This window comes from Brachyhypopomus gauderio, chromosome 11 (assembly GCF_052324685.1).
Source record: "Brachyhypopomus gauderio isolate BG-103 chromosome 11, BGAUD_0.2, whole genome shotgun sequence".
NCBI classification, from domain to species: Eukaryota; Metazoa; Chordata; class Actinopteri; order Gymnotiformes; family Hypopomidae; genus Brachyhypopomus; species Brachyhypopomus gauderio.
The window spans coordinates 5,385,739-5,402,032 of NC_135221.1; the positions used below are offsets into that span (position 1 = coordinate 5,385,739).

The 16,294-nt window shown below is 40.6% G+C and overlaps 2 protein-coding genes across 2 annotated transcripts in view; one reads left to right on the forward strand and one right to left on the reverse strand.

The window, feature by feature from the left end:
- The window catches only part of pfdn6 (prefoldin subunit 6), a 1,480-nt gene extending 1,281 nt beyond the window's left edge, over positions 1–199 (forward strand). The window contains exon 4 of the mRNA XM_077022921.1: positions 1–199. This exon is cut by the window's left edge and continues 83 nt beyond it. Coding sequence (XP_076879036.1) covers positions 1–38 — 38 coding nt within the window. The 3' untranslated portion in view covers positions 39–199.
- Positions 200–4,171: 3,972 nt separating this feature from the next.
- On the reverse strand, positions 4,172–5,878 carry her5 (hairy-related 5). The gene is made up of 3 exons (XM_077022922.1): positions 5,828–5,878; positions 5,508–5,603; positions 4,172–5,383 (listed from the first exon to the last, which is right to left on the reverse strand). The coding sequence occupies exons 1-3, from the start codon at positions 5,876–5,878 to the stop codon at positions 4,838–4,840; spliced, it is 693 nt and encodes a 230-aa protein (XP_076879037.1). The 3' UTR covers positions 4,172–4,837.
- Between the last annotated feature and the right edge of the window lie 10,416 nt (positions 5,879–16,294).

The following is a 16,294-nucleotide window of genomic DNA, read 5'->3' on the forward strand; positions in this document are numbered from 1 at the left end:
ATCAGCGTGCTCAGGGCCTGTCTGCTGGGAAAGCCTGACTGAGGAATGGCAAATAATCCCTCATATTTACACATTATTTGGTCCCGTTTGCTACATCACTCCTTCCGTCATCATAGACTCATGTTTTTTCCATCATTCGCCAGAAAGAATGCTTGCATTCTGTCAGTAGCCTGTTGAGAATAAAGTTTGTTTACCTGTACTGTGTCCTCAGTTGCTTAGATTAATTATTTGTGTAGCATGTTAATTATTAATTGTAATAAATCACATGATTGAAAAATGTAAAGGCAAGAAGGGCCCAGAAGTTTTTTGAGCCCAGCAGGGGTCTTTTTGCTTCACCCAGATCCAACTGCTGCTAATTATTGGCCATGCTTTAAATAAATTATTAGCTAAAGATTTAGTTGAAATAAAATGGATTATTTTCCATTATTATATATCTGGTATTACTGTTAATTGTGACATTTCTAGATTAAAGTCTTTAACTTCAAACTATTTTACAGATGATTAAACTTTTTCCCCATATCTGGAGTATAAATTAAGAATAAATTTGACTTGTTTGCAATTTTCTTTTACCAAATGTGCTGTAATCACTTATAAATGAAGTGCTGATGCTAAAACAAATATGAAATGCTGTAATCTGTATTACCCATAATGTAATTCATGAACTCTTAGCAAAAAAAGACAGGACAATTTAGTGACGGTGGCTGACTAAGTGGGATAAGTCAGTACTGCACGAGTAGGCTACTGTTAATACTGGTTTACGGGTTGCCAGTTGACTTCTGAAATGTAGAACCATCCAATGATCGAAAAGGTCAAACTAAAAGAATCCAAAATGCATTAGGCTTACATAGCTATTTAAATACGATCTGCGGTGGTCTGACACCTTAAATCAGATGTTGTAGAAGTGAAAACAGTCCGAGCTACGACTAACGACTAAAACTCCGTCCAGGAACCACCACACAGTTTAAGATGTCTTTCACTTTAGGAAAAATAAACACCATTTGTGGTTTTCAATGTGTTTACAACTGTTTGCATCAAAAAAATGATCAATAGACTAAATGAAGCTCTCAGATTTGAATTTGCTATTTTTGTGCTAAATAGATCCAGCCCGTCTAACCCAAGACGTATTTCACTATGTGAATGCACGTGGTTAAACTTTTTTCATGATATAGTCATATCATGCACAAGACACCTGAAAGGACCTAGTGTAAATGGATTTAACTATCAATCGAAGCCTAAAGACAAAAAGCTAAGAATAAAATTGCCCAGACCTGAGGCCATGACTGAGGTGCCCCTGAGCAAGGCCCTTAACCCTCAATTGCTCACTTGTATAAAAATGAGATAAAAATGTAAGTCGCTCTGGATAAGGGCGTCTGCCAAACGCCATAAATGTAAATGTAAATAAATGTAAAATGTAATACATTTTTAATTTCCAGCATTTTATGTAAACACACACCTTTGAACCTTTGAACAACTTTAAATTTACATTATTGTGCTCTGCTCGTCTTAACCTCAAGGCTCACAATAAATAACGGGTGTGAGGTCGTTTTTTTTTTTGGCCTAATTACAGAGGCAGGCAAGTGGTGCATGAGGCCAGCTGTTCACCAAGTAATGTCATTCAGGCAGTGCAGGTACTGCTCCCACTCAATAGGGTTTGTCCCCACCCCAAAGCCTCCGCCACCGCCCCTGCGCAACAGGCCATTAGACGGAGAATGAGGAACCGCTGAGCCACATACGCCCGTATTGTGGACGCTCACGTCTAATTAATATTCCGCAGAAGGGGACTTGTCCTCCTTCATTTCCCTCCTGCGGGGGCTTAAACAGACATGAAAAAGGCCATTTTAAAGGACGGTTTTCAAAGGGTGTGATCCCCCACCCCCGCCAAAAAAGAAAAACTCCAGCATCCTCAGCTGTGTATAAGGATTAACAATTCATGAAAGATGCAACACTAATAGAATTAAATTAGTTTGGTTTTATAAGCCAACATCTTCGTGTGTCATTAAAGCTGCACGTCCCTCTATTGTGTGGTTGTGAATCAGCTGTGTGAACTCTAGTGCAACTGTAGCTGAGATACGCCGTGTTGAAGAATTCCCTTTCAAAATGACTTTTTTTGCACATCAACGAATTAGGACAACTTGCACTTACTTATCTTGATAATGGTAACCCCGATTTAAGATATCCATTTATGATAATGGACTTCTTAGAAATCTCTAAACGTAGTTTTTCTACGAGCAGTTAGTTTCAACACCCATACAAGGGCGCACGTTGATCTCCACCGGAAACGATTAACACTTGAATCACTACAAATCGCCAACCTGGAGAGAGGGCGATACGATACGTTGATAGCAGTGCAGCTATCATGCATAACCACTGCCATAGAAAATTAGCTCTGATTTACTTTCCTGAACATCTGTTTAGATACATGCCGTTTTAATAAGGCAGACGTGCAATCCATACACGGGGAAACGCTGCACACACGCTGAAAAGCAGACAGACCAATGGTTGCGTGAAGGACACGCACGTGATAAACCAAATTGTAAAGTACGTCGAACAGACCCGGACCTTTTAGATTTCTGAATACTGAGAATACTGAGCCTGGCAGATGTAAACGTTATGTATGCTTTATTTACATGTCATAGTGGGTCACATAATAACAAATCTCAGATTCGTAACTCTGTATATATATACAAAGCCAACACAGGGAGCTAAACTAAGATAACAGTCACAAGATAATTGTGTTTTTTTTGTTTCCCGGGAAGGCACGAGCGCTCCACGAGGGCACGGGCGCGTGTCTTTTAGGCACCTCTTTGGAACAAATGCGTAAAGTCCCAGTGGTGTGTTTACACCTGCGTGACTATCTCAGCAGGCCCTGTACCAGCCAACACACCACGTTAGGTCAGCCTAAATGTGTTTCAAGCGTGCTTTATTAATACATCTTATTAGTACATTGTTAGAACGTTTGTACATTGCTTCCCAACCCAGTAGGAAGTGGCAGTAGCTATAATTAAATCTTCAATCTCAATGTAAGAAGAAAAACGTAAACTATTATAATAATTTAGAACCACGAAATTCGTCATTTGGGCATGTTTTCAGGTAAAACGTAATAATATTATATGAAGTCTTATTATTTATCCTAAAACCCTAAAAGAATTTGGTAGGCGTCGTGTTTGTTCGTTCGGATTGCCCGGCAGCAAAGAGGAAACATCCGGTGTGGAAAAGAAGTATTCTGTAAATCTAATCCAAACTAGTAATTGCGTTTAGGGGAATTATCCCTCAGTAATGGTCGGTTAAATCATCAGACGCTTGTGTTCCTTCTGTTCAACCTCTAATCTGATTTCTATTGAAACTCTTTTTTTATTGGAAAGATAATCCTGAAGTGACAATGCGAGGCAAGGCAGCACATAAAAGCGGGTTTTGTTTAGGCTTCGTCTTAGTCGGGCTAAGCCATTTTCTTTGATCCAAAGACTGTTACCATAGAAATAAAACTTCCACAAGGGATAAAGTTTTGAGAGCTCCTAAGCCCACTCGGCTGTTCACCTAACACCAGGCGAGTCTATACCATGTACGAGGTGTAGTGCTGCTGTAGGCTAAAATAATGCCCATCCAAAAAAGAAGAAAAAAAAAAACATGAAATGTAACCGATTTTTAGACTTATTAAAAAAAACCTCGAATGTATCATATGGCAATAAACCAGTGGTTACAGTGTAGTCTGGAAGTTGCAATGAGTTTAATGCTAGTTATTTTGAAGTGGTATATACCCATACCAAAACATACAACTCAAAACCTGTTTTCCATTGTAAGATCATTGGAAGGGAATGGTTTAGAGCAGTCATGAACAGGGCACTATACAGGTGGAAGACTGGCAATTGAAGTGTTCACTTGACTGTGATTGCTGTGGGAAGTGTCTGCAGTGGTTGCTGTTAACACAGGGACAGAAAACCTAATCAGTTATTTGCATATGAGTGTATTCTGTGGTCCAGGCAATTGCAGCCTTTTGTACACATTACTGAGATAACAATGTGGTAGAATGGAGCATCAGCTCATTGAAAGCCTGCAAATGTTTGGCTTGTTTGCAGGTCATACTACTGAACATTCACACAGAACCTGAAGAACAATGTTTGGAAAAATACCACAGGAAATAGATTGCAAAGTAAAACAGCAATAAAATCAAGAATACATTCTTAGGGGTTTATTCAGCCAGTATATAAAACATGGATTACACTGTCCATGTTTGACTGAAAAAAACAAAAACTTGTAATGACAATTAAGCAAGCACAAAAATTTTGAATGTGAAAAAAGGCAAAGAAAGTTATTTACTACTGTGCCCATATAGTGCACAGATGTTCCTATCGAGATATGCTGACCAATTGGCCAAAATGGCAAATTGCTTGGAGATAAATCTCACAAAAAATATAAAAACAGTGAAAAAGAGAAAAAAAAAACCACCAGATTTTGGCATTTTAAACACTTAATTCATGCTTCCTGAGTCATTTACAAGATTCTTAGCACACAAAAGGTGGTTGCAGACTTAATCGTCTTCCATTCTCAAAAACCACTTAAATTCTACAAAATGTGTTGTGCTTTTTTACAAAAATATATACATCTCAGTAAAATGTATTTGTATGCATTTGTGAGATAAAAAGTCCACATATTCACAGATGCTGCACATTTGCAAATTGTCTCTCCCTCCCTTTTCCCAGTTTGGCGTGAGGTGCAGTCATTGTTTCCTGAGGGCCAATGGACTCACTGACATCATGGACTGCTGATTATCCAAAGGGTTGAAGATTGTGTACAGATCTGAACTCCTCCATGGCTTTTTGGCGAACAATCACCACCAGCACTATTGTGGCCAAGGCCTCCATACAGAATCACTGGTCATCAAAGGATCTTTCGAGTTGGAAACCATATTATTTGCAGATTCATGTAGTGAAGTGCTTGGAGGAGTCTCAAGCTGACCCACGGCTGTGCAGGGACCGGCTGGGTCCCCATGACTAAATGAAGACTGTCCTGTAATGGACATGTCTTCATGCTTGAGGTGCGGCTGACCTCCACTTTGAAGTTGGATTGCAGGCACTGCATGACTTTGAATGGAATGATCCTTTATTTTCTGGTTTAAGGTGCCACACATGTTCTCCAGGCCTTCATCCAACTCTTGGCTCTTGGTAGAAATGAAATGGCTAACCCTGAGCAGACAGGTTCTCATGCCATTATGGTAGTGTTGTTGACGCTTGCAAGGAGATGCCACATTATTTTCATACTCGGTTGTGTGTGGCCTTTTCACTCTTCTCATGGGATACTGGCGAGTTCCTGAGTGTTGCTCAGCCTTCAGGAAGTTAACAACGCTCTCCAGGATTTCAGCTTTTTCCACTTTTGGATTTTTTAGTTTCTTAAAAACAGAAAGAAAGAGGCAGATCCACATTAATGTTGACATATTTCAACATTAAGTGAAAGACTGACATATTTCACTTAGCATTCATTAATAACAAAATGGCATTAAGTTCAGAGCTTACCTCATTACACGTGTTCTCCAGTAGCAGAAGCCTCAAAGTTTCCAAACTTTGGTTAATGCGGTCTCTTCTCCGCTTCTCCATGAGAGGTTTTGCAACCTAGAGATAAGAGTATTGTAGAAAAACATTAAAATCACAAAAAGATGGTCAGCATGGATACATTGAATTTAGTCTACAGTTGGTAACTAAATGCTGAATAGCTAAATTTAGAATCCATGATAAATGGTGTCAAGAATGGTGTCAGATGTGAACAGACTACAGAGCAAATATCCATCACCATGTGACAAAGTATTTTTACAAATGACGTTTTTGCAGTTTCTTACCCGTCTCACCATATCCTTTTGATCAGGTACATCCGTAGACATCTTACTCATATCGGCACACACAGAGCACGCAACTACGTCTTACTTCACCATCAAATTTTAAGAACACCTTGAAATTGTAGGTTTTATTACACTGTGAGACCACACCTAGTGTCCGCCCACAAGCTCTCTAGGCCTGTAGAAATCGCGCCCCTGGAGTAAATCTATTACGCGATGCCACGCCCTTTCATTCTTATTCATTCACAAGGTGAAGGGCTGAATCTTGATACTCTGAAAGCGTGAAAATAAGTACATTCATTTAGGTTTTACCATGGTGTTGCTCGTCAGTAAAAAAGAAGCCGAACTGAAGAGTACATAGCAAAAATCGAAGCACTTTTGAGCCGATAAGAGCGTTTGCTCTGAGCAATTTCCAAATCCTCTCATCAAATATGTTTAAAAATGTTTACAGGATTTTTGCTTACTCACAGTTTTTATATACGATACATATTGTATGTTTGTTTCATTGCATATCATTTATCGAGTAAGAACATCATATAAACTGATCAATTAAAAAAAAGATATTTAAAAAGTTTATGAATTACTCTAGCCTATGATCCGCACGAGCTTCCATTACCGCTCCTTGGTCGCCTGCTGGACATTATTTGAGGTGAATTTATCAGATGGGATCACAGAGCTAAAGGGTCTCTAGCGCTTCTTTTCAACAAATGAGGAGGAAGAGTTTTCTTTGTATTTAGCCATGGCTCGGTGGAGCGTGCTTAGAGGACCGATGAAGAGTCTTTGAGCTCGCGCCCGCCAGCTCTTTGATAACTGGACCGCAGTGGTCCGTTTGTATCAAGTCCTAAGTGACTTGCTTACAACATATGAAACTACAACATATGAAACAAACTGACAAAGTATTATTATTAATACTATTATTGAGGCCGACATATAAACGCAGACATTGGGTGGTTCTTTAGTGCAACATGCGCAGACGCGTTTATAGGGCACCATTAACGGTGTCAAACACCCATTTCTCACGTCAATAGAGGTTAAATACACATACCACACTTCACACTTCGGCGTTTGAATTGGCTTTCTTTCTGTATAAACGCTGCAATGTTTGGCTGTTTGTGAACAAAGCACGCATGATTTGGGGTTTACACATGAGGTAGACATATAGATTTTTGTACTTACGTATCCACAGTGGTTTCCGATAAACCATTTCTTAATAGTAGTTAAATCTTTGAACTCTTGACCTAGTGTGCGCTGCACAAGTGGTCGCAGAAAGTTCACCAGGACGTATTCCCACCACACCAGTGCAGGCGCTCCCTCACCTAATAAACATGTGCACCACGGGGAGTTTCGACACTTCTCAGTGCAGCCGTTGGCAAAATACGTTTTTTGAGGAATTCTTGAATGAGAAACATTGTAATGAAAAATTGATAAGATATTGTAGGCCTGTGTTTATAATCCGGGAATTAAATGGAACTCGATTTCGTGGGCACTTGTTTCTTGACCTTTGTCTTTCCCCAAAACAATACATTCACATAGAAGCACACTTAACAGATGAGTGTCAAATGCTTGGACGTTGCACCTCTTGCTAACCCAGCCCTTCTCCAATGTAAACACTTACAAAACACTTCTAGGCCTAGGCCGGTCCTTTCCTAGGGGTCACGCGTGTAGTTCTCACGGTCTTGCGTGATGCGTCAAAGGATTTCCATTTTAGAATGGAAAAAATGAAAAAATTAGGGATAACAATAAAATGGGTTTGAATTTGAAGAGACTGTTGCTTAGCTATTTTAGCATAATGGGTATTGTCAAGATCATGTGAAATGTTTTTATTCGAGAGTAACATCAATACACTGACAACAAACTTTCCCACCCGTTACAGTTTCCATGAACCTTCCATGAAATTTACTCTCGTAAATAGCAAATCATCAAACAAATTAAATAACCTAAGCAAAAACATAGACATCGACTCGTTTCTTCACATACAGATTAGGCCTAGACTTATAGGCCTACTGTTGCCTGCTAAAATATTGTATATTTCCCATCAATTTGCCATTATATATAGACCTACCAATAGTTTTACTCAAAACTAAAGATAATGGCTATTAAATAACCTGCCGACTGAACTGGTTATTTCAGTGTGATTTAGTGTACGTGTTATTTTGTAGGCACCGGTAGGGTTGCCAGATTCTACAAAAATATACCGCACAAAATCTGTGTAAAACCCGCCCTTCAGAAGCTTAAACTAGCCCAAAGCCCAGTTGTTGACCCGGGGGGGGGGTGGCGAGTAATGTAAAATGTAGACAAATTAAGTATTATATCGCGATCGATTCTTAGTGTTGACTTGTAACTTCCGCAGTATCCCAACTCAAAAGTAGCCCAAAAAACCGCACCCCGCGACCCCAGAATTTTTACCCGCGGCAGGATTTTCAAACAAGCCCAATTTGGCGTGAAAACCGCGAACCTGGCAACTCTGGGCACCGGGCGCAGTGGCTGTGGGGTGTAAAGTTTTGACCGCGGTGTTAACGTCACCACCTTTTCTCCACCAATCAGGAGCGACATCGCTGTTCCATATAAATTAGGCTTTGGTCTGTTTCACTCACTTGGCTTGAGAACTTTGGGAAGTTTCAGAATAAAAGTAGGCTTTTACTTCCACGATGGCTAAAACAGAAACCATGCGAAGGGTGAGTTTTATTTATTCTACCCCTTAGTAATACAATATTTACAGTATTTCAAATGAGATTTTCTTAATTAATATATTCAGTAATTCTAAGAAACGGTATTTCCAGCTGAAACTGAAACCTGCGATAGAGAAGAAGAGGAGAGACCGAATCAACCGCAACCTGGACGCCCTCAGAGCACTGCTGCTCACAAACACAAAGGATACGGTAAGATGTCGGATTGTGATTACGCCTCCTGCATAAACGCATTCAATAAAAAGTCGGTTATTACATTCTCTCTCTCTCTCTCTCTCTCTCTCTCTCTCTCTCTCTCTCTCTCTCTCTCTCTCTCTCTCTCTCTCTCTCTCTCAGCGCTTACAAAACCCTAAACTGGAGAAAGCCGAAATTTTAGACTTGGCTGTTCAGTATATACGAAAGAACGCAAGGAGTAGGACAGATAAGCGAGGTAATTAATGTCCTATGTTGTATTATTATATGGACGCATTACAATAATGATGCATAATTAATAATGTATGCATCACTCTTTTTCTAGGGTACACTACGCAGACAGATGAAACTGCACAAATTCACCTCAAGGTGCCACCAAAGTCCACCTGTACTGCACACCACCATCAGAATATCCCAGACTTCGTCTCTTTTGGTGATCTGCACCCGTCCGAGAGGGAGACAGTACTTCAGAGCCTGGAAAACTACATGGATATCCCCCGCAGCCGAGCTTCCAGAAACAGGAGAGGAACAGACATTAAGCTTGCCACCCGTTTGTCATCATACCATCCTTATAAGGGAAATTTATCCTTTCTAGAAACATTTTTATATAGCTGTAAATATACCCACCAAACCCCAGCTCTTTTAACACACTCAGCTTCACCAAACAACTTGTCCCCTCCACCATCTTCACCCTTTTCTTCCTCCTCCTCCTCCTCCTCCTTTCCTTCACATTTATCTGTTGTACCTCACACACCATTTGTTTCTTCTCTGTCTCCTCCCTCTCAGCAACCCCCCTCACTTTCTTCTATGCCATGTTCTTTCAGTAGCTCTGTAGAACTGCCTCAACTATGGCAGCCTCAAACATCTGGAGATCTCCCCAGGCTGGCCCGTCCTAACCCAGATACGAGAGCAGAGGTTCTCCTTCTCTCAGCCCAGTCAACATGGAGGCCATGGAGCTGAAGCCTTTAAATAAACACCTCAACTTTATGTTGAAGAACGTGTGTGTGTTTTTATTTTTATTTTTTATTTTTGCCAAGTCTGAATTTTATTGTATCTACTCTTTTATAGTATTGTAAGTCGCTTTGGATAAAAGCGTCAGCTAAATAAATAAAAATAAAAAATAAAAATAAAGAAGCAAGAACATGGTGATGTCAGAGGCCCCCTGTGGACATGAGCAGAAGACCAGTTCATTACCAAGTTTTTTTAACAGCATTGAGCGCAAATTCCAACAAAAGACATGTTAGTGTACTTATCACATCTATTTATTACATAAACATGGATGAATTTGTATTGCGAATTTGTATCTGTTTGTCTGTTTATCTGGAAACCTTGTTTTATAATTATGTGTATGTTTAATATATATTAAAATATTTTCCAAGGCAGCATTAATTATAGGTTGTTAAATTTTATAAACACAACCAATTAAACTCATGAAAAATAAGGACACGATGAGTTTGTCCTTTTCTTGTAAATCTCCTGATCAGATTATATTTGAAACACACCCTATACATGTATAATTGCATTAAAACAGCTGCAATAAGTAATCACTTCATTTTAAAAAACAGTTTAACATGTAGAAATAAATAGCTTTCAAATCACACTCTTGCACCATAGCAACAGAGGTTGCAGATCTAAAAACATTGATGTAAACCATAAATCAAAAATCTCATGGATCAAGAATAAATCAACTATCTATTCACGGCTTGAAAATAAGCCCACTTTGCTGCCATCTTGTGTTCACTATAGGACTTACTCTACTTTATTTTTTTCTGGCTTCCAATTTCTATCATTCTAATAGTACAAAAACATATTGCCCAAACAAGTGCAACCAGTCTAATATAATGAGTGGAGATGGCATATAGGAACATGAATGCCGAGAGCGCATTTAGTGTAGCAACATACACCATAAGGTCCAGAGTATTTGTTGACCTATATGAAGATCCCATTTTATGCAGAATATCCCATATCAAAAACCATGGGTATTTTAATATGAGCCTCTCTGGCCAGCTATAACAGCCTCTATTCTTTTGGCAAAGCGTGCCACAAATTCAGTCAAAAGAGCAGACGAGAGGTTAAACACTGATGTTGGATAAGAAGGCCTGGTTCACCAATATTCCAGCTCTTCTCAAAGCCATTTAATGGGGTTACCAGAGAAGTTCTTTCACACCAAACCTGTCCAGCCATGTCTTGGACAACTCCACAAAGGTTTGTGCTATGGGGTGCAGTGATCCTGGACTAGTAAAGGGTCTTCCCCAAACTGTTGCCACAAAGTTAGACATATATAATAATCTCAAATGCCTTTGTATGCTGTTTTATCAACTCTTCACTGGGACTAAGGGTCCTAGCAGTCATCTCTCCTCTACCACTTTATCTGTGGCACTATTCAGTATGTATGTAGTGTATTCTTGGTACTAAACAAACTCAGGTTTGTCCATCAGACTGCCAGGTAATGAGTCAGGATTCATCACTCCAGAGAACACGTTTCCACTGTCCCAGTGGTGGCGATGCACTGCACAGAATTTCAGCTGATGCCTGACCTCAGGTGACCTCAGGTTTGCGTGCAGTTCCATGGCAGCCCAAGAAACGGTTCCCACGCCGATGCTGCTCCCCAAGGCGGTCAGCGGTGGGTGATGGTACAGACACAAGGTGGTTCTTTAGCTCTTCCTGTTTGAGGACTCACGGTCGGTGAATTTGTGAGGTCTGCAGCTCGCGGTTGAGATTTTCTTGCTCCTAGACACTATCACAATGATGGCACTTACCACTGACCCAGACAGACGGGGCAGACTTAGAAGAAATTTCACAAACTGATTTGTGGCAAAGATAGCAATCTACAAAAGTGCCATGTATAAATATTACAAAAAAAATTCAACCTATTTTATTATCCATGTCTATGTATGCAAATTGCACAGTTATGTGGTTGCTTTCTACCTATTATCAGGGGGTGTGGCTGAATCACCTGAACTCAATAATTTGGGGGGTATTTATATATTTTGGGCCCATACTGTTTGCTGTGGTTGTTCATGCCTGTAATCTACATTTTGAACCTAATCTGCACAAGGATTGTGTGTGCAGGAAAATTATTATAACAATGTCCATTGTGTCCCTGATGTAACAACGCAGTGTCAAAATACAAAGCACATCAACTTTCTCACCGTTTGGCCAGCAAGCTAACAGCTTACTATTTTTGATAGCTCTGATATTTTTTAGTTTGCAATTCCAACGTCAAACCAGAATAACCTCTAAACAGGAGACGATACAAGGGAAGGTTACATTTGCCTTGAAAAAGCCTGTGGCTGTGACACCATGTCTTTCCCTGATGTGTTAATTCGGTCTCATGGTCAGCAGGGGGCGACATCAAATAGAAAAAGCAGCTTCAAACTAAGCCCTGTTAGCTCCAGGATTATCACTTCCCCAGTAAACGGCACTCTCACAGACCTCAGCACCGCCGCCGAGCTGAGCCACAAGCTGAAGACGAGCGACTTTGTCAGTTTTCCCTCTCGCTCTCTTTCCGCCAGGGATAAGCACTCCGTTCCCTCCTTATCTCACATCTCCACTGCAAGGCCTGAATATTTTCTGCGCAAGGCACTGAAGGATTTGGCTGGAGAAAACAGGCTGTCAGACATGATAGGACATGCCTTTGGATAATAGTTATCCACACCCCCCCCCCCCCCCCCCCACCTCTCTCATCTTCACGCTCAGGAGTGTCTTTCTGTACTTGCGCCACTAATTCTGACATGGCCATTGTTCATTGTGAGCGACTCAAGCAGGCACATCATGTCCAGCTTTGCTTGAGCTCCGGTGACTTTCCACAGGGTGTGATCATTCTGATAGGCCATACGAACCAACGGCGGCCTGCATGGTGTATTTCCTCACCAGTCCATGATAATTAAGGGGGGGGGGGGACTTTAACAAACTGTAAAGGGTGATTGCTGAAATTCCCCTGGTTTCTTTAGGAAACACTGATTGGAGCAGATCCTGTGAGTTGCAGCTCTGTTAATGCTGAACGTGGCCCATGCATTCCCGATATAGCCCAAAACATGGAAGGGAATGACTTAAAGAAAACATGGAGGAGGATCCAGCCCTGGAGATGTCATTGCTTTTGTCATGCTTTATCGGGCTTGGAGATAAACACATTTGAGTTGGCACATCTCAAAAGCAATTTGTTGAGGCAGAGCAGCTGTCAAACACTTTCATCACACGTGCACGCACTTGTACGCGCCCGATCCGTCGAAACACATGCGCTCTTGCAGGCATGCGTACACAAACATCATCGTTTAATTCGGTCTGGATCTGCTTCTCTGAATCGGCAGTTCAGCGAAAGTCTCTGCATCTCTGACACGCCCTCATGGGTGTGCCACGCTTTGGACAAGAACTTGCAAATCCAAAGAGTTTAAGTATGGGAAAGATACCAATGCATACTTTTTCCTTCATTCCTAAATAATGACTAATTTCACCTTAACAGGCTGTAACCAGGAAAGGCTGCCACTGGCAACGGACTGTAGCGTTCAGGGATCGTGGCAGGAGATGCCAAACACACCCACATTTGGGAGTCTTGCATACTTTAACCTGCAATTGCAGTCTAGTCAAATAAACACAACTGCAGGTATTCAACCTTGTTATTTTGCAGCAGAGTAAAGTGGACCTTATAAATGATTCCTACTTCCTGGCAAGGGAGGTAGGTCTGGTCAACAGAGGAAAGGAGTCCGTTTTATTTCCTCATTCTGCAGATCAAGTAGATTTTTTTGTTCGACAAGAAATCTTGAATTATAACCTAATCTGCAGTAATATACCTGAGAATGTGATATTATTATGTAAAGACAAAACTCTTAATTTTACTATTACAAAATTTTAGTATTTAGCATTACTATAACTGTGTGGTTAGACTGAAGCAGGTGTGATTTCTGAATGAAGAACAAAAAATGTTTACCACCTCCATTTTAATGCAGTAATTCACATATTGTTATCATGTGTATAAATGGTAGACTTTGTAGGATTGTTCATCTGGTAGGTTTTGTCCATCCATTAACAGGCATGTGATAGGTGTGCCTGACTTGGGCCAGTCTCATCAGCTGGGGTATCCAGATGACTGAAGATGTGGCTTTTGGATTCGGCCTGGCCGGACCCAGCGCAGGAAGACACTCAAGAATGTTGATCTGTCGCGACCCACAACTAAATACCATTTTCCCCTCTTTCATTCCCCCCCCCCAACCCACTCTTGGGCTTTGAAGTTAACAGAGAAAGGAGTCCGGATTGTAGCAAATTATCCCCAGACTTCAGGAGGTTTTTTTTTTGACATAAGTCCCGAGAGGCTGGAGAGCCACTTTTCCTGGCGGCCCGGTCGGGAGTGTTTAATCTTGGGCCACGGGAGACAACGGCGCTGACAGACTGGCGGGACAGCTGGACACACTTCCAGGCAGCAGTGACAGACGAGGTAGGCCCTGCAGAGGTAGGCCCTGCCTCTGTGCTCCCCACATATCGCCACGCAGGTAAATACAGCACGCACATCCCCCTGTGCACAGACATGGGGCAACCTGTAAAAAAAAAACCTAGGGGTGCAACTGTGCTCCCTGCTTAGGACCATATATAAGCCTTAAATGTGACAAAAATGTGACAAAAACACATCATATTGGAATTTAGTTTGCTATGAATTACATACTTTTTTGTCATAATGATGCTTTGCACATATTTTAGCACTATCCCTCACTGATCCTTCTCATCATTATGCATGGAGCCTACAACATTATCTGTTATTCTTCCTACCGCATAAGCCATTCACTATAGAAGTGCTGTTGCAAGGACATTTAAGAACTGTATCAGAGATAAAAAAAAAAGCTTTAATAGCTGCCCATAGAGGCAAAGTGGTAATTCAAAGTTTCATGTAAGCCAGGGCCCTCTCCCAGTTCTGTAACCCACACTTAATAGAACCATCTAGTCCCTCCTAGTCCCTGATAGTCAAAACAGAGACTTCTTAACAATAGTTTTGGAGACCCAGCAATGTGATGTTCATATACAACTTTGCCACTGTGATTCTGTTGATTCATGCCTCTTAATAGCCTAGAGTGTGATTCCTCTGTATTAATTTTCAGAGTCTATTCTTATAAAGCCTTTCATTGACGTGCAGAAATAAAACCTCTTTCATTGTGTTCAATGCTGTTATTTTTATACTACATGGAATTCAGAAACAGCTTTAATAAGATACATGACAGTAAGTAAAAAATGTAAAGTCAAAACTTTGACATATGTACAGGGAACTGATAACACAGTCCAATTAAATTCTTACTTTACACTTTCTACCTGTCCATCAAAAACTGTACACACACTACAGTATCTTGTATAAACCCTATATAAATATTCAAGTAAAAAAATCAAGAAAATATATTAAAGATATTATTCAGAAACTTTTTTTGGAAATATGGGGATGTGGATGGGGATTTCACATATGATGCCTTGAGGAGACATGTTAGGTGAGCATGCATGTTAGGTGAGCATGCATGTATGTAGATTTCTCTGGTGTCTGGAGAGGTGGTCCTCACTGGCCTCTTCAGCTTCCCCAGCTGTGGGTGGGCTGTGACCAGACTAGCCTGCAGCCAAACTGGGCCAAAAACCTCTGCACGCCACTCTTGTAATCCTTAGGATACACTTCAGCTCAATCAAAAGGTTATAGACACCCACCCTCTCCCAACCCGTCTCTCTCTCTCTCTCTCTCTCTCTCTCTCTCTCTCCCTCCTCCGGCCTCTTGGAAAATTCAGGAAGAGCTTAACGTGTCAAAGGTTGACACAAACAAAAACTGATAGCAGTTAAAAATAGTGAGTTATTTTTGTGGCAGCTAAAAATACAATAGTTTTGATCTGTTTTTAAGTGGTCATGTGTGGAGCTCATTAAAGTCATTACTGGCTACACTGATTAATAAAGTGAGTGGAGAGAAAATGTAGCCCATGGGCACAAGGTTTGGTTGAACATAGAAAAGAAATGATAAGGTGTAGTTGTATCAGGCCAGCAGATTTCTGTTCATTCATAGTCAGCTTAATTGTCAATGAAGGTTTGCATGGTATAAATAGACACTATAAAAAATGCACATTATCTCATTTAAAGAAATACCAGTAGTGTTACCAACATACCTGACATGGATATGGAGGGACTTTGCAACAAATTAAAAATTTGCTTAATTTAGCAACACCTGGAGTGAAATAGTGTAATTATCCACATTTGACTTTATTACTGGAGTAATGCAGCAATCATCTGAGACACACACTCACAAAAAACCTTGCATGAAAACCTTTGGCATGAAACAGGGATTTCCCAAAGTAGCACATAGCAAATCCATGTCTGAACAACTCACAGAGAAACAGAAAAGTCCAGGTTGGATGTGAGCCAGATCAAGACTTTCATGATATTATTGTAATGCACAAGTGTGACCACAAAAAAGAGCTTAAAAGAGTTTGTTAGCAGCAGTTCAGGTGCTGGTTTGAAAGTGACTTGTTGATCATGAATCATGTGCTTTTGTTGTATCCAGCATGAAAATGACTAGTCACTAGTTCGCTTTACAGCAGTAGTTAGTGGAAAGGCAGCAATATTGGAAAGGAATTCACGT

Excerpts from the sequence above, each read along its gene's own strand:
- her5 (XM_077022922.1), bottom strand. The coding sequence starts at position 5,878 with ATGAGTAAGATGTCTACGGATGTACCTGATCAAAAGGATATGGTGAGA. Across the intron at positions 5,604-5,827 it reads AAAAGGATATGGTGAGACGG|GTTGCAAAACCTCTCATGGA; the intron begins GTAAGAAACTGC and ends TCTTATCTCTAG. Across the intron at positions 5,384-5,507 it reads TGGAGAACACGTGTAATGAG|AAACTAAAAAATCCAAAAGT; the intron begins GTAAGCTCTGAA and ends TCTGTTTTTAAG.